Below are 25298 nucleotides of genomic sequence, written 5' to 3'. Positions count from 1 at the left end.
GTGAATGTTTAGATAATGGATTGAAGCCCAGTGGACTGTAACATTTCCAAAGGCATTTTCAGAGTTAAAGTTTCCTACCATGATTAGTTTTGTTAATAGCAAAAATCTTTATTATGTTGTTTTCAAACAGGCAAAAAAAAACCTCTATGCATTTCATAGATCACTGACCTACCAAAATTTGTTGTAAAATCTGCCTTTCAGAGTTACAGGACTAACAAAAATCTTACTCATAGCTTCATCCTGGCAACACTTTATTTATTGCTTTGTCCTGGCACCTAACTCATTTTATATTTGACCAGATATATAAAAAATTCTGTGGAATAAAGTTTACATGGGAAGTAAATTGCATATGTTGGGAATTAATAGCCTAATAAAACATGCTGCTAGACTAGAAGAAGAAATAGGAGGAGATACAGAAGCAGAAGAAAGGAAATTTTGAGAGGCGTTTAATACTTAGCTCAGTAAAGAGCTGTTCATATTACTTTGGTTTTGCAAGGATAATAGAACATTAAGAAATTGCTTTGTATAATAATAGGGAATGCCTATCAATGAGTTTGTACTGTAGTTTCTCCTACTTAACTAGAGCCAGTACATGGACCTAGTCTGGATTTAAAAAAAATAACAAAACATGGTAAACTCTTTATTTGTAGCACTACAGGACAATTTTTCAAAGCATGGCTTATTTCTCTGCAGGTGCAGTGTTTTGTGCACCCCAAATATAGTAGTGTTTTCACTTGTAAAACTTGCAAACTGAGCAGTAACAATCACAAACAAATACAGTTTGCACATCAAAGTTGTGTCATTTGTATATGAATAGTAGTTATGTGAAACTGTAACTTGTTTTGTCAATAATTGCATGCACGCTTTTGCTTATCCATTGGTAAAACAGCATGAAGCTTCTTCAGAGAATTCTAGCTTACTGTTGCCTGTGGTTAAAGTTAAGTTTGGTGTATTTTGGGGAATAGCACAAGCACATTTCAAAGTCTGAGGTAACCTTGTACACCGGATTGAAAGTTGACATCTGCAACCAAAGCCCTAAGCAACAGGCTGAGCAAAATGCTAGAAATGATAAAATAATAATCAGGGACTTGTCCAAGTCCTTTCATAGTATTCCTACTTACCTAAATGGGATTGGGATCTAGTGGCTTAAGTTTCCCAAAGATAGGGAACTTGCACTGCTTCAGGCACACCTGGCATCCATCAGCTGCTCCAGAACAATTTGGGTCTTCTAGAGGTCCTGAAATGTACACAGGAAATTGCCATTCCTGTACACATCTCGGATACTGTGGAGCAACTCACAAGAACACTGTAGACCTATGTGTGGGCAACTGCATTAAGCCTTCCATCTCTTAGCTTGCACTCCTGAAATGAACAAAGTGTTCTTAGTGCATTTCTAATAGTTTCTCCCATTAAATTTTATATAGTTAAGCACTGGGGCTTTCAATGCTTCCTTTGGAGGCAATTTTCAAGAAATCACAGTTGGGATTAACTATGCAAATTAAAAATACTAACTACACTCTGTTGTGACCAAACAGTTCAAGTCAACAGATTCCTGTATAATAACCAAGTTCTTATAAATCCACAGTGTATGAGGCAAATCAGATATTAAATATGTTCTCCCACTTTTCTGGCTGTTGTATCTAAATTCACTGCTACTTCACTGACTTGACTTTTGCCTGAACACATGTACTTTTATCACATTAGAAAGATACGCTGAGTTACTCACTTGTTCCCCCAGTTTCAAACGCCTTATGCTTAACAATGTGCACCATCACATGTGGACCATAGACTGGTAATTACAGATTTTGATTATATAAAATATCTCTATATGTAAATATTTGAAATATAATTTTGTATTATGATAAAATATTAAACTATTTGTAAGGCTTCAGTATCAAATTAGTTCTAAAAAATTAAGGAATTTATATAAAACAACTAAACTGAAACAAGATGAGATGCCAGCTCATTTCATCCATTGTTGGATCTGGAAAATTTGGAGGGATGAGAGAGAAAACAAGCAAACAAACAACATTGAAAGAGCCAGCTTTCAACAGAAGTCTGATAGGATTTAAAGTTTTTATGCCTCTGAATTTCTAACATGCTTATAGGTAATGAAAAGTGAATTGTCTTCATCTTGGAGGTAGAATGACAAAACCCAACAGTTTATTATCTTGTCTGAAAACATTACCTAGCAATAAATTATTTAGAGGAAGTCATCCTTCTTTCCATTTCTTTTGGAAGAGATGCCCTGAGCCTTCCCCTTTTCAGTGAGGCCTTGGCTGTAACCCAGCATTATTCCCCCTGTGTAAAGGAAGGAAGGGAACTAAGTCACCAGAAGCCTGCAGTCCAATTCTTAACTTCTTCAGCTATTCAGGAAACAGTGAAGTAGAAATTTTAAGAATCTTAGCAAGTTAGATACAAGTACCATGACTTTCAGATCCAAATCTGGTTATTTGGGACTTCAAGTTCCTGTTTATAAGTGAGACATCTTACAGCAAAAAATATTATTCCTATAGCTCTTTTTAGAAATAGTATTGCTTTGGAAGAATGAACTAGCCTTTTCTTTGCCACCCACTAAATATTTCATGTAGTCCTTGATTTTGCGAGATGCGGAGCACAACAGCAAGACCAAGAGAGCATCTGTAGAAATTTTTAGCTCTATGCTCATCAGTTGATCTCCAGCCAAGTTGTCCCATGTGCATAAATGTGCCTAAGTGGTTCATCCAAATAGTCCAAGAATCTTCAACACCTTCATAGACCAAGATTGAGCTTCCAGTACCTGCTCATGTTCAGCCTGCAGTCAGACAAAACCCACTTCACTTAAAACCATGCATCTGCATAAGTGCTAAGTAACTTGCACTTATTGGAAATAAATTGTCTTAATTTGAAGCTTTTTAATTGTATTTGCTGGGCTAGTAGTTAGGAAAAAATCTCTCTCTTAGCTTATAATATGATCAAATTTGATCTGCAGGCAACTAAGAGAGAATGACCTTGGAAAAAGTGCTCTTTTGAGAGTTACTTTTTTGATTAAAAACACATTTTAAGAGGCAATAATATGAGAAAAACAGGACAGTTAACTACTCAAGGCTGAATTTTCCTAGGTCTTCTAATGCCTGGTTACAGACAATAAACTGCACAGAAGAAATAGAAACATTTGCCAAGATGCATCTGATCCAACTGAGAGTGACAGATTTATATTACCTAATTATTCATCTGAACATAATGATTCTCAGTTGCCTATGTAAAGGATTATAAGACTTTAAGAAAATGTGGGAAGAGGTTAGCAAGTGTAGAAGATAACACTAGAAGACAGCTTCCTTTTTGTTACTATTTTGTATATCTTTCATTTTGCTTCTCTTTTAAGAGCTGTATAGCTGGTGTTTGAGAATGTCTCTTAAAAGCCGTTTAGACACCTGTTTCCAAGGAAGAGAAATGAAAGCCAGGTGAAAACTTCCTGAAATGCTATCAAATCCAGAATTTCTTGTATGTTAAACCATAAGCTTTTTCCCACCAATCCCCTGAAATTCCTTGTTCGTGTTTGGTTTTATTTCTGTAGCTTTTTGTCCTCCTAAGAATGAGAAACCTAACTTTTATCTGTTTGGCATGTGAAAATGCATTTTTCTCCTCTCAATTATTTTTAATGCATGTAAGGAAAAAAAAAAAACCCAGAAGTTGGTGAATATTTATTCAGGCTGCTTTGGCAGCATTTTGTTATTTAAGACATAAATCAAATTTGGAACTTCTTTTTTCCTGGGGGACATATTGTTTATCTGAATTTGAATGTGCTTGTGAATCACTCATAGGGATAGTACTTGTGCTGTTGCTGTATTTATTTATGCTGTATTTATAGGAATTATTTCCATTGTTTTACCTTGTTTTGCTCTATAGCATTAAGGCAGTCAGGCTGCACAGCGATACACAGTACCTCCACAGATCACTGCAGGTTCAGAGCCATGGACCTCAGTCCTCTAAATGGTTATGTGCACGTTTATCTATCTGTACACATTCCACTAACATCAGAGAACTCTTGCAGTATATGAAGTTAGATGGTGGGGTCTTGACCCAAGATTAATCCCAAGACAAAGCCCATTGAAGGGTCAGAGCTGCAAGGTTTGTTCATGGAGAAATGCTTAGGAGAATATAATTAAATGATTTTGTGAGTTGGCTACTAGTTCGTACTGTCTTCCCATTTGGCTCTGTGGCTCTTGGTTAGCGTTTTAACATTTATGACACTTTTGTACAGGTATAGTTGGTTGCAGCTTCATGCCCTTTGGAATGGGCAATGCATTCCTTGTGGCCAGAAATCTCATCCTGCATTAGCAGTTTCAGGAGTGGAAAGAGGTTTATTCGTTTAGTAGTATCTGCCAAAGATATTTAAGGACACACAAAGGCGAGTGGTTTCCCAACAGAGTACACACTTATCTGTTTTGCAGAGACAATCCAGACTTACTTTTTATGCTTCTAAGCCTCACAGTGTATAGTGCTTTCATTCACACGCAGTGAGCATTGACTTTTATCATATTATTAGCATTCTAAACTCACAGTTTCAGAGGTTTATAACTCAACAGTAGGTTTACACTCAGTAAATTCAGCCCAGGAGCACTATTTTTCAGTGTAAAAGACATCTTTAGTTACTACGGTATCAAGCCAAGCAGACCTTGCTTTTTCAGGCTTTTTTAAAGGTCTTAGATTGCAAATGTAAATAAATAAATAAATAAATAAATAAATAAATAAGTGCTGCAGAGTTTCATTTTTATGCTCGTCAGATTGCTGACCTCCTTTGACAAAATTGAAAAAAAAGTGAAAAGGCTGAGTGATAGGCATTTAAAATCAAGTTCTGAGAACTCATAATGGACTGGGTTCCATATATTCCTGTGCAAGTCTCACTGACATCGATGGATGTGTTCTGTACACAACCTATTTTTAAAATCCTGTGTACATAATCACCGTTAGCATTGTTCCAGTATCTGCTGTGAGAGGTGCAACTCTGAATGCAGATTTGTAATACCAGCAGTAATGGTTTTCTCCTGAGAGAAATTCAAAACGCTGTTCATGAGCTGTTCTGGACTTTTAGGTAACTAATCCCATCTCACACATACGCTCTCAGGTACTTTTTTTAAATGAAAATCAAACACTTCAGAATACATATTTATACAACAAATACTGTTCCAGTCTGTTGGATAAGTTATATGCATTTTATTCACTTACAGAGATGTACGTTTTCGTACATATTATAGTAACATCAATACAATGTTAAGCTTATGATATAAGATGACATGATCCCAGAAAATGTCAATGCCAAGTATACTGTACTATATGTCAGATGCTTTCCTTTTTCTTTCATAAAACAACATTTGAAAAAAAGAAATTTTAATTTCAATTGCTTTGGAATGGTACATGTGTATTAGAGCTTGATCATTTTTCGAGCGTGAGATATTGTGTGTTTAATTAACATTACTTCTGTGTGTTTAGGTAATTACCATTAGAACACATGAGGACATATTGTACTTATTGCCTGTGCTAAAGCATAATGTGCTGGACTACAGCTACACTTGTTAAGCTGATTTTAGCATTTCTTCACACAGCAGGAAGCACCCATGCTGTGGTTTCTTAATGTACTCTTTAACTACTGCACTGTAGAGTACTATACAATAACAATAATAATTAATTATGATCCTCATTTTACCAGTATTGCAGCTATCCCAGTGACCCTGGTTGCTGTTTCAGGGTTCCACTATCCTCTACCCTGGAACACATGTCTTTCCTTTCAGAGTTTTATTTCTTAGATGATACTGCTAACAGAACAGAACTGAATATTTTGAGGACAGGTTTTTTCGTGGATTGTGATAGCTTCACATTTGTTCAGGTCTCCAAGGACCAGCACCAATAAATGTGAAAGAGACAACAGCAGAATGGTGTACTTTCCCATTTCCTCCAGGATGAAAAAAAAAATACTCTAAATTAAGTCTAACCTTAAATGTATAATCTGTCCTTGGGAGAAAAAAAAGAAAAAAAAATGATATAGCATCTTCAAGCTCTTGGCATCCCTTACGAGAAAAAATTGGTTCTAAGGGTCTCTGATCTTGTGTTTTAGTAAAATAGAACTGCACGGCTGAGTGACAGTTCTGATCTAAAGCATTTACGTTTAAGTTTTGATCTCTCTGCTTTTGATTAAAACTAATGAGCTCATTTAATTCAAAATGGGAATCTCTGATAAGAGAAATAAGGTTGATGTGATTGGATTAGAGGGGCAAATTAAACTCTTAGAGCAGAAGTTTGTGCTTATATAGTGTATTAAAAAGCTGTTGGCGTATTATGGCGTGTTAGATGATGAGAAAAATTTCATAGTAATTCATATTTAATCAGAAGAAATGAAAGTACTAAATATAACATGGCTCTGCTTTTCCCTCGAGTGATAAAGAGCTGTACATTTAAAATGACATCGAATTCATGCTCTCTAAAACAAAAAAAACTTAAGAGAGACACTAAAAAAAGGGGCACTGTTGTCAGTTATCACAATAGAGCTCAAATGCCACAAACAAAAGACAACATGACCACTTTAAATAAAGGACAATTCAATATAATCCTTAGCTCACAAACAAGTTTTTTGTATTTCTGTTGACAGCATAACAAATGCTTTTCAAATATTGGAATCTTTTCCTCTAGTAGTTTGGTCAGTCCTCCAAAACAATAGCAGAATAATTTCAAGATAAGTTTTTTATTCAGTGTTAACTACTCACTGAAACTGAAAGTTGGTTCATCTCCAATAATGCTTGCTTATTGTAAACTGAAAAAAATTTCCCATGAACAACATTTTGGGGAAAGGTTGGTTATCAGGGCTAAAGATATCAATAATAAAGACTGTATAAAGAATATCTCAGTGCTGTCTAGGGTTGTACCTACCATTTTATCACGGGTTATGCTAAAAGTATTTGGTAGTTTAAATTGCAGTTAAGGGGGTAAGAACCACAGTTGAGAGCCGTAGTTTCAGGCAGGAAATATCTCTTCAGTTGGACTACAAAGGTACTTCATTAGTGACTAATTAGTCACCAATAATTAACAATGATGATGATGGTGACAATAACAATAATATGTGTCATTTACTTGAGCATTTTTGCCTTCAGGCTGCTCAGTTCTTTACTGGTAATAATTAACCCTCAATAATGGGGAAACCAAGGCACTGAAAACCAGCAGTGACACAGCACAGTATCACTGCAAGCAAAGACTCCGGAATAAAAGCCTGCAGAATTTACAGCTGAATTCAGCAGACAGAATTGCTAAAAGTCAGTGAGACTTTGCCTTTCACAAAATACTGAAGAACTCCTTTTTTAAAAAAACAATTTCATGCCGTAACAAAATAACTTCAGTCAGCGCAAGACTGTGCAAGAAAGAGTTAATGAGGCAAATCTCTGTTAAAAATTCTATGGGAAAATAACTTGAAAATGAGACTTACTGAGTATACATATATTTTTCAAATTTTTTTTTTGCTAAGTAAACATTTTCTAAACGAGGTAAATTGATTACAACACTCTTAGCATCCATCAGTCATTTATTTTTAGTGAGTTCAAGGATTGCACCTGAAAAATAGCTTAGAGGGGATGTATAAAATCTAAATTATGTGTATATGTTGTTTTTTTTATTCCCTAGTGGAATCTACAAGCCCCAGTTTACTAACCACTGACAACACTCTAGAGCGCTCTTTTTTCATCCGAATGAAATCTACGCTGACCAAGCGAGGAGTGCACATCAAATCGTCAGGATACAAGGTAAGGGTTGCACTGTAGCATGAAATGTTGGCATCTTTAAATTATGTTCATTCGTGTTCCAGGGACACATTAATAGACAGAGAAAGGAGCTATTTCACATTTGCATATGTCTCATTCCTTTGCTTAAAAAAATCATTAATACAGTATTTCCAGTCCAAGGCTTGGCTTTGGTACTACACCTTCATTAAATTAATCGTTATTTTAATAAACATTGGTGATAACAGCATGATAGCCTTCAAAGAGCAACGCTTCCAGAGTAAAGGTGTATTTTACCAAAGAAGGTGAGTCAGGGTAACATCACTCTTTCCACAGGGGACAACTATTGCTCATTTTGTTGGCAGTTAGTCGTCTTTGGGTTATGTTTTTTCCCAGAGAGATCGGATTTCTTCATGAAAGGCAGTATGCTACAGCTATTTCATTTCCCTGCCATTCTGGCTGAAGGAAACAGCAAGCCACAAAAAGTACTTTTCCACCATTTTTCTTTCATTGTCTGTCTGAGGGGCATCTGCTGCTGAGGATCATATTTGCTGGATTTCAGACTCTTTTAAGATATGAAAGTCTCCTGTTCCTTATCAGCAGTAATCTCATTTTTCTTCAGTCATATATCGTTCATAGTGCCTGTAGCTATCAGTGGCTTTGCAGTATACTAAAACCAGAAGGAACAGCACATTTTTAACATTGTCAACTTGTGGAATGAAATATGTCATCCATTAAGTATTATACAAGATAAAAGAGTGGTGCAAGAGAATAAGTCTGAGAATGTGTGTGTATTTAAAGAAGTTGCTTGTCAATATTTATTTTAAAACTTGAGCAAGCATTTTCTTTTCAGTTTTCAGAGGAGGATTTAGAAGAGCTTCAAAGTTAAATTTCCCAATTAATTTTTCCCCAAAAATTCTCTGTGAACATAACATCGAGGTAGCCTACCTGAGCAATAAAATAGCTGGTAGAAATGTCTTCTTTGCAAGCAAATGACTGGAAGTCCTTCTGTTGGGTCAAGATTTTTAAAGTAGTTGCTCATGGAAATTTAGGTCGGAGCCAGTGGTTTCTTAAGGCACCACAAGTTTTAATCTGTATACTGATTAATTGTCAACATCTGAAAGGATACACTCGTTCATGCTGACCAGTTTACAAGTCTCAGGAGGTATCAAGACCAGGAAGTACACAGGAGGAAAAAGGAGAACTAATGAATGGATAGGCAAGTCATTGAAGTTGTACTAATTTTTATGATTAGGCATGGTCTATCCAGGTTAGGCCAAAGTTAGATTGGCAGAGAACTTGTTTTGCTGGATCTTGTTTGCTATGGAAAAAATAGAGAACTTGTCTGTGGATTTTGTACTCTGTCATTTTTTGCTAGATACAGGTGAGAGCAAAAGGAAGACACGTGTGTGACTTTGTCATTCTCTCTTCTTGCACTCCTGACAATGAGATATTAGTCCAGAACCAGAATGGGACATATTTACTGTCAGGGTGGTAAGGCACTGGAACAGGTTGCCCAGAGAAGTAGTGGCTGCGCAGTGCTTGGGAGTGTTCAAGGCCAGGCTCTTTTGTCCTTGTGAGTGGGTTAACCATTCTGAATCAGTTTAGAAACATTGATCAGGAGCAGTGTGCTGGAAACACTGTGTCTTACATGAGTCAGGTTTCAGCTGTGTCAAAGGTATTCAGCTGCCTGCAGATTCAGCCTTCCAGCAGTGACAATACTTTTCATCTTTGTGAAGTAGTTGTGTCTTGTTCCAAACTCTTCCTGAGCTCAGAACCACATCTCCATTTTTTACTTGCTTTGAGGACTGCTGAAGAATGCTTTCTTTAGATAGCAAATGATTGAGGAGGTCCACAAGATGCTGAGGCAATTTTCAGAATGAGTGATCCCTGCCTCAGGAAAATCACAGAAAATTGAAAACAGTCAGAGAATGTTGATTAATTATTCGGGTTGATCTAGTTAGGACTAATTTTCTATCAAAAGAAATGTTGGAACAAAAATCACACTGGTAGACTTACACATATGTATACCTCAAAGAGACCCTGTTTCAGACAGTTCTGACATGAGATGAACCCTGTTTATAGTCCATTCCTGGACTGATTTAATTATACGTAAAGATGAAGGTAATGGCCTTTTTTCCATTAATTATATTACCTTAAAAGTCTGAAATGCGAAAGTGGTTACACGATTAATCCACCCTCTTTCCTTCCCTTTCATTGTTCTCCAACACCCTCCTTGAATTCGATTTTCCCATTCTTAGTCTCAAAGATTGTAGGAAAAGAGCTTTTGCATGCAGTGCTAGAGAGCTGTTCAGTTTTCAGCGAGTAAATCTGCAATCTTAAAAAAAAGTCAAATAAAATGTAGTCAGCTGATAAAACACATTGAAAACAAACAAAAAGGAAGAAAAAGATAATTCCATTAACTGCAAAACTCACTGCAAAACAGCTGCTGTCTGAGATACATGATGCAGAGACTGATTTTCTCTGCTGAAAATATACCACATCTTTTTTCTTTTCTCAATAAAAAATAGGTTTGTATGTAATATGGGGGCTTTTTCTGCATTTTTTCTCCTTCTCCACTTGTTTTCCTCCATTTGAGGGTCACTATTCCATCTACTTAATAGTTATCCCACCTTCAATGTTTCTATTTTCTGACTTACTCAGGCATATGTCAAAGCTAATTTCAATTGAAAACTACTTTGTTCAAGTCCAGTGATATATTTCCTACTGCCATGTAGTATGCTATTGTCGTGTTTACTTTCACATCAGATTGTGCTAGGATTTTTTTTGTTTAAATCTTTAGGGCCTGATACTGGTCTCCTGAACAAAGTATAGTTAATGAGATGAAGTAGTCATCAAAGCATTGAGCACTGTCAGTAGCTGCCAGAAATTTCAAGTTCATCATCTCATCAGATGTGTTAGTATATATCCATGCGTACTCCTCTACTCTTTTACAGGGTAGCCCTCTCATGATAAGCTGTTACAGACGTGAATAAGCAAATATGAGGAGATTCCGTTGTACTTTTACTGTCATGATGGCAATCTCTGAATTCGGTATAACCAACATCTGTTGCCTCTCCGTTTCCCAAGAAGCTGGCAATCAGCCTTTTTGGTGACCCCTCAGCAGAATTAAGGGCATCTTAAAAGTCTTTCAGTCTCTTCCTAGTTGCAGTGATTCCATCTGCTGTGCTGCCTAGATGCCTGCTTTGGCCCATTTAGTGTCAACAAGAAACAATCTCCGTGTCATTAAAACATGAAAGTTATTGAGGTCTCAAGGCAATAAGTCTACTGCAGGCTCTTCAGTAACTGGAAGTAAACATAGGAGCTATCATGCCCTGAGCAATATCTTACTTACAACTGTAGACATTTAAGCTTGTATTATTGAGAAAATAATTATTTTTTAGGTTGCTTAGATACTTCAGCCTTAAAGTGAGGCCTTGCCGTCACTAAAACGTGCCTTAGAATTATAGGAATTACATAAGAAAAGTCCTTTAATATGGCTTAGAAGTGTTAGAAGTGCATGCAAGTGTAAGTCCTGCATTGCTGCTTTGCAGAATCACAGCTCTTATCAATGTCAAAAGCAGGTATTTACACCTGTTTTTTTCTCTGGTGTTCTTCACTTGCAAGAGAATTGTGGAAAGTAAGCAAGCTTAAACAAACTGACTAAAACTCCCGAAAAGTGTCTTCACAAATTATTCTTTGTAGTCTGCATGACTTCATCTTTTTGTTTTGTGCAATGGTATCTTTCTACCAACTTGTTTAAAATTAAACAACGTTGCCCAGGGAGGTTGTGAATGCTCCATCCCTGGCAGTGTTCAGGGCCAAGCTGGATGAAGCCTTGGGTGGCACTGTTCAGTGTGAGGTGTCCCTGCCCATGGCAGGGGGTTGGAACTTGATTATCTTAAGGTCCTTTCCAACTCTAACTATTCTATGATTCTATGAAACATTTTCTGAGACAGTCCTGTCAAATTCTGCATTTTAAACCATAAAGTTATAATAGTTTGATTGCTGATTTTGAAGATGGAAATTTTATGTCCATCAGTTCTATTATCCATTCTCACACTATTTCTGACTTTATTCAAAATTTTAAATTAATTGTTTTTATTATTTCTTTTTTTAGAACTTGAAGAGTTGGGCAAGATTTGTAAATCTCAGTTGTGCACTCGAAGTAAGTGCAGGTTTTGACAGAATTTAGATTCGTTAACCCAAGAGGACAAGAGATCAAAAAACTCTGTTCGAGACAAAATTATGCCAATGCACTTTGCTTGTAATACTGTTCTCTTGATTCAATCCAAAACTGAAATTATTGTTTCCCATCTAAGTGAAAGATTCACCTGAAATTCAGAAACAAGGTGTCCCTATTCAGAAATCACTTTAAGGACCCAATATATCATCGGCTGGTTAAGAACACAGCAGGAAACCACCTTGCATTTCAGGGGAATAGGAAGGAGGAAGAAAGAGAAGGCAGCTGTTTTTTTTGCATAACAGTCTAATGATCATTACATTTCTCAGATGTAGGCTATGTTAGATTCAGATTTAATTCTCTCCTCAGCCTGAGGGAATTCACATATCCCACTTCCCAGCTTGGCCTAAATTCCATTCTCCTTTTCTAATATCTTTTCCCCCTTGAAATCTTTTCTGTCAAGCATTTTACCCTGTCCCAGAAAGGTATCCTTTCTCTGACCTTTCTCTGTAGGACGAAAGAAAACTGCAGAATTTAGTATTTCATCACATGGCTACTGCCACACCTCCTTAATTGAGTGAAGAAGGAATAAGAAACCAACATCAGGAAGCATTATGTGAAGAGTTTTCTAAATGTCAGCACATGCATTCCCCAGATTTTTCAGGACTGGGAAGACTTAAAGGTAATTTGTCAGAGAGAAAGAACTGATCGAGAATTCACCCATGTAAATCGATGACCTTTAAGTCAAAAGGAAGTCTCTTAGCTGGTAAAGATGCAGCATTACTTATAAAAGAACAAAATACTAATGGGCCAATCTGAGTCTTATGAAGTATCTACTTGTAGATATAAAGATACGGTTCCAAGAAAGGATGGTCTGCAACAGGATTAAGAAGACCAGACTTCCTTTTATGCCTTGCTTTAGAGCTCTGAAATTCTGTTAGGAGAGCTGCCTGGAAAGGCCTGGTTCACACTCAGCATCTAAATACATTAACCAATTTTTAAAAGTGTTCAGCATCTACTAACTCCATCTTCTCAAAAAAGCATTTGCAGGCCTAAGCGTCTTTTAAACAGGATTTATAGCACTGTTCTACCATTTGGAGACATGAATATATGTTAGGCATTCATTATTGCAGTAGCACTAATGAAACTAACCAGTTAGTATTATATAAAAGGCTTTTTTAATAGCAGCCATCTTTAAAAGAGAGATTTGGGCTTTGATCATTCCTCATGATGACTGCAGCTGTAGTATTCCTGACACCTGTGTCAGGATGTGTTTCTCATCCAATATTGTCTTAAATGTTCATAGGGCTTCAGAGTTGTTATGTTGTTGCAGTATCTTCCAAATTGTGTAAATCAGAAATCACAAACTGGATTCTGAAAGGGAAGAAAACATAAAATTAAGCAAACACAGATAACTTTTGGGGAGATGTTCTATTTTCATGAATTATGTAATTAAAGAATAAGTGATATAATATTATCACCAAATTAGCAGCAGTTGCCTTTGATTCTGATCTTTTGCAGTGTAATTCTGTAGCTGCCTTTCTTTAAAGTCAGTGGATATAACAGTGAAAGAAAACTATTAGATCAAGATATACTCTGATACATAATAAGATATTCAAAAATGGACAGAGATCAGCTCCAAGCCAGATCTGGTTTTCTTTCTAGAACCAAGCTTTATTGAGTCTTACAGATACAAAATATTTGTTGGCTTTCCTAAGTACCACTAATTACATAGATGTCCGAACTAACAGTGCAGTGTTCGAGACCTGTTGCAGTGTTTGTTAGTAGAGATCAGTGAATGGGATGAGAGCAATGACATCTCATCAGGGTGGGAACCCGAGAATGCCTCCTATTACACACTGGGAGAAAGTTACTGTGCTCCCCGGTGTGAATGCCTGACTGAAAGGGAGAGGTCTTCAGTCCACAGTGTTTTCCTGAGTTACCCACCGATGTTGTCTGCCACTGATTATTGTCAGTGATTGGTAATATGCTTCAGGTAGGAGCAAAGAAAACCACACAGTGCTCTGTGAAGAATCGCCAGCCAGAATTTGCTCTAGCGCAAACAGATGCTGCTGCCAACATCTCTGCTCCACTTGGCTGTTTTGTAACTGCTACCAATGGATATTTTGGCCCACCTCCTTTTCATAATGTAAACATTGTATTACATGTGCAAATGCAGACACTAATAGCTTTTTTAATTTTCTCTACCACTTCCAAGAGTTCAAAGTTTTTGTCCCAAGCATGTTTAGAAAAGACAATAAGCTCATACATTGAAAAAGATGTAAATAATATTAAGCGAACGTAGATGAATACATCTCTCGTCAGCAGATACTTGCAGACGCAGTATCAGCTTTCCACTGGTAAAAGCTTATTGAGTGTGAATCAGCCAATGAAATTCAAAATCTGGATGAAACTGAATGCAAGATTCTTAAACTTGCATTTCAGTGAATTTTGCATTGAAGAAAATGTGGTTTTCATTGTGTTTCTCGTTGTGCATTGTCTTGATCTGGTATCATGTGCTCAAATAGCTGTTGAATAGAAAATCTAACTCGAATTGGTAGTTATAAGCATATAATCCTGACATCTGATGCAAACACGTGTATTTAGCTTTTCTAGAACTGTGATAGGTTAACTAGAGGCAGAAGACCATTTTTATGCAAGAGAGTATTTTTCACTACGCCTCTGCAAGTAAATATTTTCTTGAAAAATTGCATGAAAATTCTAAACAAAAATATCTTCTACAATCAAGTTTTTCCAGAAATGTGGAACTTGCACACTGACATTACTTTGGTTACACTGTAATTTGTCGCAGGCTGTGTTAGTGGGCAAGCAGAAGTTCCGTTCAAGTTTATCATTCATTTGTAAGTAGTGCAGACACCAGGAAAAGCATACTGTTGTACTCAGGGAAGTAAAGCTGTGGGTATTGCCTGTCTCCAAATTTACTCCACAAAGGAAAGGCCACCATGCATGTTCATTTGAATAGCTAAGGTTGTGCAGCACATTTTACATGCCAGCTACACAAGTTGGGTCTCATTAATGAATTTTTACAATCACAGTGTTCTTAGAAATTTAAAAAACAGTAGAGAAAATCTCTTTTACAAACAGCTGGACAATTTTAAAATACTATTTAAATGTTGTCATTATGAATTACTTCCCTGTAATTTTTCCTTCATCAGTAATTATTGTATTCAATATATGCTGAAATGTTAGCTGCCCACAGTTCATGAGGATCAGGTTGTTTCTTTGTCCCGTTCAAGCTGAATCCTCTTAGAAGTTCTTTCTTTTTTCTTGCTCTCTACTTTTCACATCTTCTTAGTAATATAATACCTGCATTAATTTATTTGCATTGTGTAACAGTGAGATAAACACTGAATTGTTATTTCACCTCACCATGAACTTGGAAAAGCATCTTTACTTCTCATTTACTTTTTAACCCATAATTCACATGTGGTTTTTAAACTTCGTTTACCTTTGTCCAGGTTCTTGCACAAATCGTTATGTTTTATTGGCTTTTTCCTGATGTTTATAATGTCATTTATATTAATGAATGTACTTTTGCAACACTCCTCCGAGGCTGGAAAGGACTGACATACCAAGAGATCAAGTAACTTGCCAAAGATCAGAGTGGCTGTTTGTGTCAAAGCCAACTGTGATTGCAAACTGTACTTCATCCTCAGCCTTTCTTCTTAGTGCATAAATGTTGTCAAATTATCTCCGTATTCCAACACATCATGCTTCACTTTCTCAGGCTGATAGTTCCTTCAATTTGATGGTTGCCCTGAATAGGCAAAATGAGATGCCAGATAAAAAAGTACTCAGATCAGAGAGGTAGTGTGAAGTTTAGCAGAACTTCCACAGAAAGAAAAAGATGAACTCTACTCTCAACTGGGCTCCCAGTGGCTCTAGAAGAGCTACTCCAGGATACTTTTCCTCAGAAAGAAAAAGAAGCAATGTATCAGGAGAAAAACACATTTTCCTTCTGCTTGGATTTAGACCAGGATTGCTCCCTGAGGCTGCTGTTCTTGCCATCTTTTTGTGGAGAGGAGCAGGGCTGGTGGCATCCTTCTCTTCAGCAGACAGCTGTCTTGGCTCCTTGTGAACTTAGCCTTTCTTGTTTCAAAACAACAAACTTTATATAGAGACTTTTTTTCGATTCAAAAAAGCAATGATGAAGCAATACATGTAATAAGCACATGTAAAAATGGTAGGGTATCATTATGCACTGTAGCTCTTTATGTTTGGACCAAAGCAAAAGTATTAGCAAGTCAAAATGCCCCATTTGCTCACACAGATGCCCTGTTTGCACTTTGCAGCTGCTCTTCACTGCTTTTCTACATGAATAGGTGGCTGCATAAGGTTCAAGGCGCATCATTTCCTCAAACACCACTTTTTTTTAGTATAATTTGCAGTGATATGAGACAAGGTTTCTCTGTACCTGCTCCTTTGACAGAATGGGAGAACAAAGACACAGAGCATTTTAGTGGTGTGTCCATCCCCAGTATGCCATACATGAAGCCAGTAGTCAAACAAGAAACATGACATGAGGCTTTCGCTACCTGTAGCTGTTGACTTCACCTGTTGCAATGATGCCTGGATATTGATCTGTACACTGATGCGCTGGTTTTGCCTTCTAGAATGAAAAATTGGTCATGAGTGTTTCAGGCCATATTTCCCAGAAAGAGTTCCTATACTATAAAAATCTTTTTTTTCTCTGTTGTCCAAAGTGCATATACACCATTATAAAGCCAAATAAGCCATTAAGTTTCTGTTTCTAAATGATTAAGCATGCCTCTTGATTTGTCTGTTTAATGCACTGATACCAGCTAAAGAATAGCGTTTGGTCTATCCCATCTGCTTTACCCTGTGGAGAAGGCAGAATATAGATGTTTGGTGGGAAGAGTTTCAGTTTCTCTGTTTTACAACATCATTAGGAAGCCGTTGTTCTAATAATAATAATTCCCATTTGACATCATGGGGGAAAAGAGAAATCATTGCTGACATCAAAAATGAGGTGATATTTCAGCAGTATTATTTCACTGAAGTTAAAATGGAAGTCTTTATTACTCCCAGTGCTTTTAAAGAAAGCTGAGCAAGGCTTATACTGACCCTGGAGCTTATATACCTTAATGCATCTATAACCAGTATGAAATAAGAAATTTTAATTGTTACTCTATATTTTTTGGCTGTCCCTTCTTAGAACCACAAATTTTGTGCCTGCTTGAAGGAAAATAATCACTATCTAAGAATAAGCTTGGTAGAGCACAATTATTTTAATTTTCTCCATTGCTTATAATTCATATGAAAGACCCCAAACAAGTGAAAACACTGAGTGTATTACAAAAAGTGATCATTTTCTTACAAACTTCGTATTGGAGCCTTTACTTGGAATCCATACAGATCACATAAAGAGGTCTGAGATCTGACGAGATTGCCCAGAAGAGGGTTACGAGTTTTATTTCACTTTTTATGAATAGGCATTTTCTTCTCTCTGAACTTCTTGTGCACATTGCTGTGTGAATTGCTTTCCATTAAATGGATGCAGCCGAGGTCTGTTTCATCAGTTGTAAACAATATGTTTTCCATTTTTGTTTGTGATAGCACATTAGAAGCTCCCATTCCCCTTCCCTTTGAACAGACATACTCAGTTTATAATTCCAGTCTTTGTATATTTTGCCATCCTAAATCAAACTGTATAGCACATATGTGACTTTATCCAAATGTACTTGGAAAAGAGTGTGTATGCCTAATTTGGGCAATATTTCCCAAATTTGAGATCTGTTCTTGGTCTACTGCTGTTCTTTCTTTATCTTCTTTATTTATTTTTTTTTTTTTTTTTAATTTAGGGGACATATGAAGAGTAATAAAGGCTGCAAACAATTAGAGCAACAGGATGCAAGTCTGCTGCCTTTAAAATTGACAGCAATGCTCTCATTAAAAGAAAGTTCAGGAAATACGTATTCTTCCCATGTCTTCACTTTACAGAACTGGTCACATACTTGCAAGTCCTGTCTCCTCTGTATAACAAGAGCCTAATCAAAATATTTCATAGTCTTTTCACAATGAAAGTTGTTAGGAAATTTTTGCAATGAAATATGTGATAGGATTGTCACGTTATTTTCTTCCAGGCAAACATGCTTATAGCCAAGCAGTCACAGCTCAACTGCTGTTGAGTTACTCCTCCTCAGTTATTCTCAGAAATAAGATCTGAATTCTTACAGGCACGCAAATATTTAATAGTTATAAGCCTTTAAAAAAAAAAATCAAAATTAGTAGTTACCAGTTGCAGTAAAATGTTTCAATCCAAAATGAACTCTCTGTTTTCAATATAAACAGGACTCATTCTATGCACAAATAGCTTGGACATTTTCCCCAAGAATTTTAGCATGCATGAACTGAATGCTTAATGTTATTTCATGTGAACACAGTGAGCCCTTTCACGTGACATAGTTTGGAAGGTCCAGGCATGTTTTTCCTCAGAAATATTAGGTAAACATTTCTGTTCTTGAAAATCATTACCTTACTAGCCTTTTCATTCGTTTCTCCTTGCTAAAGTGCTCAGAAATGTTTTGTTTGGTTTTTTTTTCCTAACTAACCAACTACTTTAGTTCTTGTGATGTTTCACATAGTTACAAAGACTATGTTGGTTAGGTCAGTCCACCACTAGACTAGCACTGTGCTTAATATTAGATACCTAAATGCAGAACCCTGCTTTAATTAGCTCACAGGGCACCACTGAACCCAGTCTGGCTCTCCCACAGTCACATGCACAGGGCTAGGAATGGGGCACTGGACACTGGCTTTCCCAAGGAAGCAAAGGACTGATCCACAATACACAAACATGCATTATGGGTTGTTTTCAGTCACTTTATAGTCATATGCATTCGTAACTTTTGTTATGGTTGTAAGATGCAGACTTTGATGGTACAAAACTTACAGAAGAGCTTTAGATCACAGGAGCAACTGTAGATTAAGTTTATGTTGACAATTTATCAGCTCTTCTCCATCAAGGAAAATTGTTTTACAGTGCCTGCCTATTAGCAATCACATGCATATTACGAAATAGAGTTTTGGGGAGGACAGCCTGCCATCTGTCTTTTCTGTATTTTTCACAATGCATCATGCTAAAGTTAAAACTTTCTGTGCTTCAAAATGGTGTAAAATATGAGATGTCTATAATAGGCACATTTGGAAAGAAAAATATACTAAATAAAAATGTAAATCTTTATAAACTATACAAAGCAACTACTGATGCTATACTTTGTTTTAGCTCCAAGTGCCCTTCACATTTTCCGTACACCATAGTGCCCAACATGTGCTTTTGCTCCAGTTTTCAGGGTTCCTAAACTGATAACTAATTAATATATAACTCAAGTGAGAGAATGCTTTCTTCATAAACTCTTTCTGGTTCAGGTTTTTGTGCGTGTGTGAAATAAAACTGCAAATGCCTGATATAGAGAATGAAAAAGATGTATTCAGTTGCTTTTCTGTGTTCTGATACACTAAGATTTTATCAATAATATTGTTTTCCTGTAAAAATATCTGCCCCAGAGAAAATCTGCTGTGTAGCTGTCAGGATTACACCTCTCAGAATATACCTGTTTTGATTCCGTTAAATTGATAAAAACAGAACACTCTGCTATGTAGAAGGATTGCTGAAAAGAATATTCCGAGGCCTTTTCATGTGTAACAGCACTTGTATGGCAGTACATTTATTGTGCTATAAATTCCATCACTGATTTTGGCCATTTCAAATTGATTCTGCAGTAACTGTAAGTAATGAACCTTGCAGACAAAGCCAAGGAAAAAAAACAAACCAAACAAAATGAACCAAACAAAAGAAAAAAGAAAAAACAACCCCCAAACCAATAAACTTGTGCCTGTAGGAATACAAATTGTAGAGTTCATTTAGCATCAGCTTTTATCAGATCATGCAGCCAATACCCCACAAAGCCAGAAAATACATCCAACAAAATATACAGTGCCATAGCCCTGGCTTTCTTTGAATTTAGCAGTTAACCCAGAAAGTCATTTATTCGAAGTGCATGTTTGTATGAAGTATGCTGTGGATTTCACCTGAAATTTAAGGAAGGTGCTCAACATATGTGAATAACAAAACAGGAGAAATTATAATAGAAGTGACTTAAACATGATAGTGAGCCAGGTCCTGTGCTGTTTTACATGGTCTGAGCAATACCACTGAATTTTGCAAGGGTTTAGATCGATGGGCAGGGGGCTATTAATGACTCACCAGGTGAAAATGTATAAAAGTCTCCAAAATTTATGTATGCTGCTAGGTTATTTCCCTTTCTTTACTAAGAGGTTCTACCAGGTTAACAAGAATGATGTGATAGCTTTTCTTCAGGTATGTTTAACAATCCCATAGATGTTAACAGAGAATTTATGTGCTTGCTGCAGATTTCCATAGGATGGTTTTAAAACACGTCAAAAAGGTGCTGTTCTAAGGCTTTTCACAATAGTTGTTAATTTCTATCTCATTCTATAGGAACAGACTGATCTTGATTTGCTAAATATTGTGTAAATTTTTCACAATCTTATCAGTGGATGCCAAGATCATTTAGACTCATTTTGCAAATAGACCATGGATCAAGTCCCACTAAATCAGTGGGCTGGTCATGTGATTAATGCATATATGAATGTACATGCATGTTCTACCCTTACCTGTTACATGAAGAGCTAACTTCAGATTTTAACTCAAATGCTGAAAAGGCTAAAGTTGTCTTCTACATAGTTTTCCCAACATTACAGGAGAGAGAAACAAGGCCATGTTTTATTTTCTGTGCAAAAATAAATAAATGTCTGGGCTTGGGTTTCTACAAGCCCTGCAGTACTTCCATGCATCACAGCTTGCATGCTCATGTATCTTACAGTCTGCATTGTGTGCTGAATTTATTCTGTGTGTCTTCTTGTACCTAACTCTGCAGATTTATCTGAACCTCTGTATTGTCTGTGAGAGATATTAAATTCTCATTTTGAGATCAAAATGCTTGGGCCTATTCTAGCCTTATATAGGCCATAGAGAAGCTCATAGTCTAAGTCATATTCCTTGCCTCTCTCTATAAAAAAGTCTCTTTTGTCAATTTGTCCAGTTTACAGCAGCTTAAATGACACACAGAGGAAAAAAAGACAGAAACTAAGGCTTTCAGTTAAACACCAAATACAGTGAAAGACATAATAAAATAATGAGAATTAGGAATGCTGTTTTTCTTCTTACTCTCTGCTGTTTCGTGTTGCACTGAGGAAACACAGTGAGCAAGTCTAAGTCTTGTGAATAGCCCCTGGTAACCAAAAGCAAAGAAACCTTGCTCATTATCTCTATTCCCCTTTTGAATAAACATTTCAGCCATCATAAATGAGTGTGACATGAAGGGCAAATGGATGACTCTCATTCCAGATGAGAAACATGTGACAACTGAGCAACCTGAAGGTTGTGAAGGTGCAGGTCCTGTGACCCAGTGGACCCAGTGGATGATGGGGCAGGCATACCGTTTATTTCAATACAACCTGAGATGCATCATACTCTTAAACGAGAGACTGCCAGCCTTGCAGAGTATAAGTCCTACTTGTTCAAACTGACTTTTAGTTAAGACTATAGTGAGTGAAAGACAGAGCTGTCCTAATTTTTTCTTGTTATTCTGTAAAATTACATAGATTAGTTATATATAAGGAAAGGTTCAGTGTGGATGGCATGCAACACCCCTACTGTATCTCATTTTTAAATATGACTGATATGGAGGTAATTTCTTGGTAACCTGTTATTTTTTTTTAAAAAACTGTATTCTAGGTGGGTTAGTAAAAGAAAATTGGTCTCTGCATGTTAAACTTGCCAACTTTTGAATTAATTGAATGACTGTGACAATCAATTAATAATTGTTAAGCAAGCAACAGAAAATCAGTGAATTAAAAATTATTAAATTGATTCCAATGTGGATAAAGCAAGAGGCTGCCATAATTCTTCAGTGTAGATTCAAGAACACGAATCTTCTCTCATCAGTTCTTGCTCTCCATTTATCCACATCTGGCATTTAAAACAATGCTGTTTTATTATGATTTTTACAAATAAATTGCTATCTATAACCTAGCTCGCTACATTAAGTGGATTATGGAAACAAATCATAAATAGTAGTCCATTTGTAGCTGTCAAGGAGAAGGTCAGAGCTTTGCAAAGACCATCCATCTCCAAGTGGAATAAAACTTTTTTCTTCAAAGAGAAATCACATAGCTTGTTTAGGTGGACTTCAGCTAGTAATGACAGTACCATTTCTTGAAATACCCACAAAACCCCTCCTCTCCAGAAAATTTACTTGATTTTGGTTCATGTCTCTTGCAAAACTGGGGCAATTTAACATGAAACAAATCTCATCACTAATTATTTCTGGGCAAACTTTATTTGATTGAAGGTATATATTTTTATTTTCGCATTCTTCAGATGTTTCAGCAGAAGCTTAGGATGGTACTGGAGTCTTACAGGTCACATGGCCATGGAAAGGAGCTAGATCCAAACATTTATGACCTATTGCTTTCACCACCACTGAGCACCCACTTTGCATGTCTCAATGTACCAGTATTGTTTCGGTGCATTTCACAGAGTTGTGCAAAATAAGACTGTATACTCTTTTTTGCAGGAAGTCATACCGACATTTGTTTCAGGAAGGACATCTGCTAATGGACTTGTTCCTTTCATGTATGTTAATTTGCAGTGCATAGTAAACAGTAGGTAACACCTTCCTTGCATCTTAGCATGAGGGAGCTCATAACCTAGAACACTTCTACTGAAACTAGAAATAGAATTGTAGACATCTGAGTGAATACAGTATGTCAAGGAAAAGTTAAAGACTTTTGCAAAGATTTCTCAGGCAAGCGTGTCTACGGGGGATTTCCATTTAATTCAGACTAACTACTGAACCAGCACTGTCCCTGAGCAGAAGTCTGCATTATACCTTGGTATAAATGACATTCAAATTGTAGTTCTTAGCCTTTTTCACAGTGTGTCCCTGCTTTACTATGAGAAAAATTCAGATCTTTCCACACATTTATCCACAAAATAAGGAAGAGTGAATATGACTTCTCTTGACTAACATCAGAATGAGTTCTCGGGTTGCAACCCCAGGTGGAGAGCTTAAGAACATAAACATAACTGTCTTAATCAAGGCTAAGTTGACAAATCCCTTTCTGTCTTTACAGACAATAGCATTTTCAACAGTTTTCCTCTCTGTGTGGGCAAAATGCATTAATATCAGATATTTTGTTTATGTAGCCCTTGCTCACTGTGCAAAGAATCACCTAAGGTAATCATTGGACTGCTAAGAACTGCATCAAATAAAACAGTATGGAAAGAAAAAACAGACAAACAAACAAAACTCTTTTATTTCTCCCTCCAAAGATAGAAATAAAGACACTACATCTGAAGAATACTTGTTATTGGTTGTCTTCAGTGCAACAAGATTTGATTGCCCTGACATAGAGGATCCAGGCTGTTTTTATAAAACTCTTTCACCCTTTCTATTGCAGAATGATGTAGCCAGTTTCCACCCCACCCCCCAGTACTGTGAGTGAACCACATTGGAACTGATGCAACAAAAGTCCTTCAGCTTTTAATTTTTACTTTTGGCAGGAACACCAGAATTCTGGAGTAGTGAGCTCTGAGAGTTTGCTCTTGGGCAGGGATGACAATGCCTTTATTAGAACCCTGCACACTTCAATAGCTAAATGCTTTCAACTTTCTTTAAGTAGTATTAAGGAAAAAATATCCTCAAGGCATTATTTTTACAGGGGACTTCAAACATTCGTGAGGAAAAAAGAAAAAATGCAACACATTTGAACACCGAGGGATTTGCAGTAGAAAATCTGTTACAGTGAAGCTATCTTTTGAGTTTCAGGGTTAAGTAAGTATTGGCTATAAATACGGGATGCAGACTACCAAAAATTCGGAGGCATTCCAGACTCCTAGCTTAGGTCAGCAGTAGTCAGATTCTACAGTATATCATCTAGAAATAAGTTAGTTACATTAGCTAGATTTTAAATCAGCTGTGTTTCATTTATTCCTTGAGTTCAACATACAAAATCCATTATACCATTTGCTAGAAGTATAAGAAAATCCTGAGTTCTTAATCTTTTTCCCATATAGACCTAATTCTGTAATAACTCACTATTAGATATTTTAGAGTTTATGTTTAAAAGCAGCTGTGAAGCAAGCAGATATGCAAGGATAAATCTGCTCATCTTGAATCCTTCTGCAAGTGGTCTGCTCTGGAGGTCATATCAAAGAGATTCCTTTCCAGCTTAAACCTGTCTTTTCTAAATAGATCTCAACCTGATGTCATTTAATGCATTGATGTCTGGTTTCTTAGTCATTATATTTGCTGTATTACATATCGAAAGGACTCTTGAGAAATTCCCCCGAATTGATAATTCTAATTTCTTATGTATAGCTACTCTATATTCACTCTGAGGACAGCTGTATTGTATGCTAAAACACGAATTGTAAAAATTGATCCCTTTGTATGTAGGTTTGTATTAAATTGAGATACTCTATTTTTTCCTGTTTGTTGCCACACATGAGTTCCTGGTGTCAGTTTGTATTTGGCTGTTTGAGCATATTAAAGTTTTGCTAGGGCTTATGGTGTTCTTGCCAAGAGCACTCTTGCAGCAGTCTGCACTAGAACAGTCTTTGTGCCAATTACTTTAAAAAGTATTCCATTATAAGACCAATTTTTATGGCTACTTTTTCAGGTTGCAGTGTGGTGATTTTGTTTAGTTTCTTCTTTTTCTATTTTTTTCTTAATGTTGATCTATTCAAATGCTTGCATGTTTTAGATTATGAAAAAACAATGCACTCTTGATCGATTGAGTTGTTAATAAGACATCTTAAAAAAGAAAAGGTTCAAAGGTACTAAAATAAAACCTAGCATGTTGAATTGCTATTCATATTATAAGCCTAATTTCAGGAGTGTCAGCTCTAAAACAGCTTTTATTTAGGGAAAAGCAGCTTGCTAATCCATTGAAATTAATAAAAATTCACAACACAGGAAAGGAAGGCATGATAACATATTTTACAATACATATTTGCTTTTGAATGCAGGGTCTTGGTCATACAACTTTTACTACTGCAATGAATTCCAATGGATTTCATGAATGATTCAATGAATGATTCCAATGAATTCCTGGACCTCAGAATTCTGATGTGAGAGCCATCATGGTGATAAAGATATACGTGTGTTCATATATAGTGCAGGACACTGTGCTATGCCATACTAAACAATAACTGCTGATCTATTACCCCAAATTATAAAATGGAAATGCTGTTGTGTAACAGAATGAAAAATAAGCTTTAAATTGATGATCTAACAATGTTA

General features: G+C 36.4%; 1 protein-coding gene across 9 annotated transcripts in view; it reads left to right on the top strand.

The window, feature by feature from the left end:
- Positions 1-25298, top strand: part of NPAS3 (neuronal PAS domain protein 3) — a 617231-nt gene that overhangs the window by 553121 nt on the left and 38812 nt on the right. For all 9 annotated transcript variants that reach the window (XM_065686336.1, XM_065686335.1, XM_065686334.1 and 6 more), the window contains one exon: positions 7648-7766. In XM_065686336.1, coding sequence (XP_065542408.1) covers positions 7648-7766 — 119 coding nt within the window. The remainder of the gene's footprint in view (positions 1-7647; positions 7767-25298) is intronic.

The sequence above is a fragment of the Lathamus discolor genome, chromosome 6 (assembly GCF_037157495.1).
Source record: "Lathamus discolor isolate bLatDis1 chromosome 6, bLatDis1.hap1, whole genome shotgun sequence".
Classification (NCBI taxonomy): domain Eukaryota; kingdom Metazoa; phylum Chordata; class Aves; order Psittaciformes; family Psittacidae; genus Lathamus; species Lathamus discolor.
The sequence above is the reverse complement of the archived record's forward strand: the minus strand, read 5'-3'. Positions and strand labels throughout refer to the sequence as shown.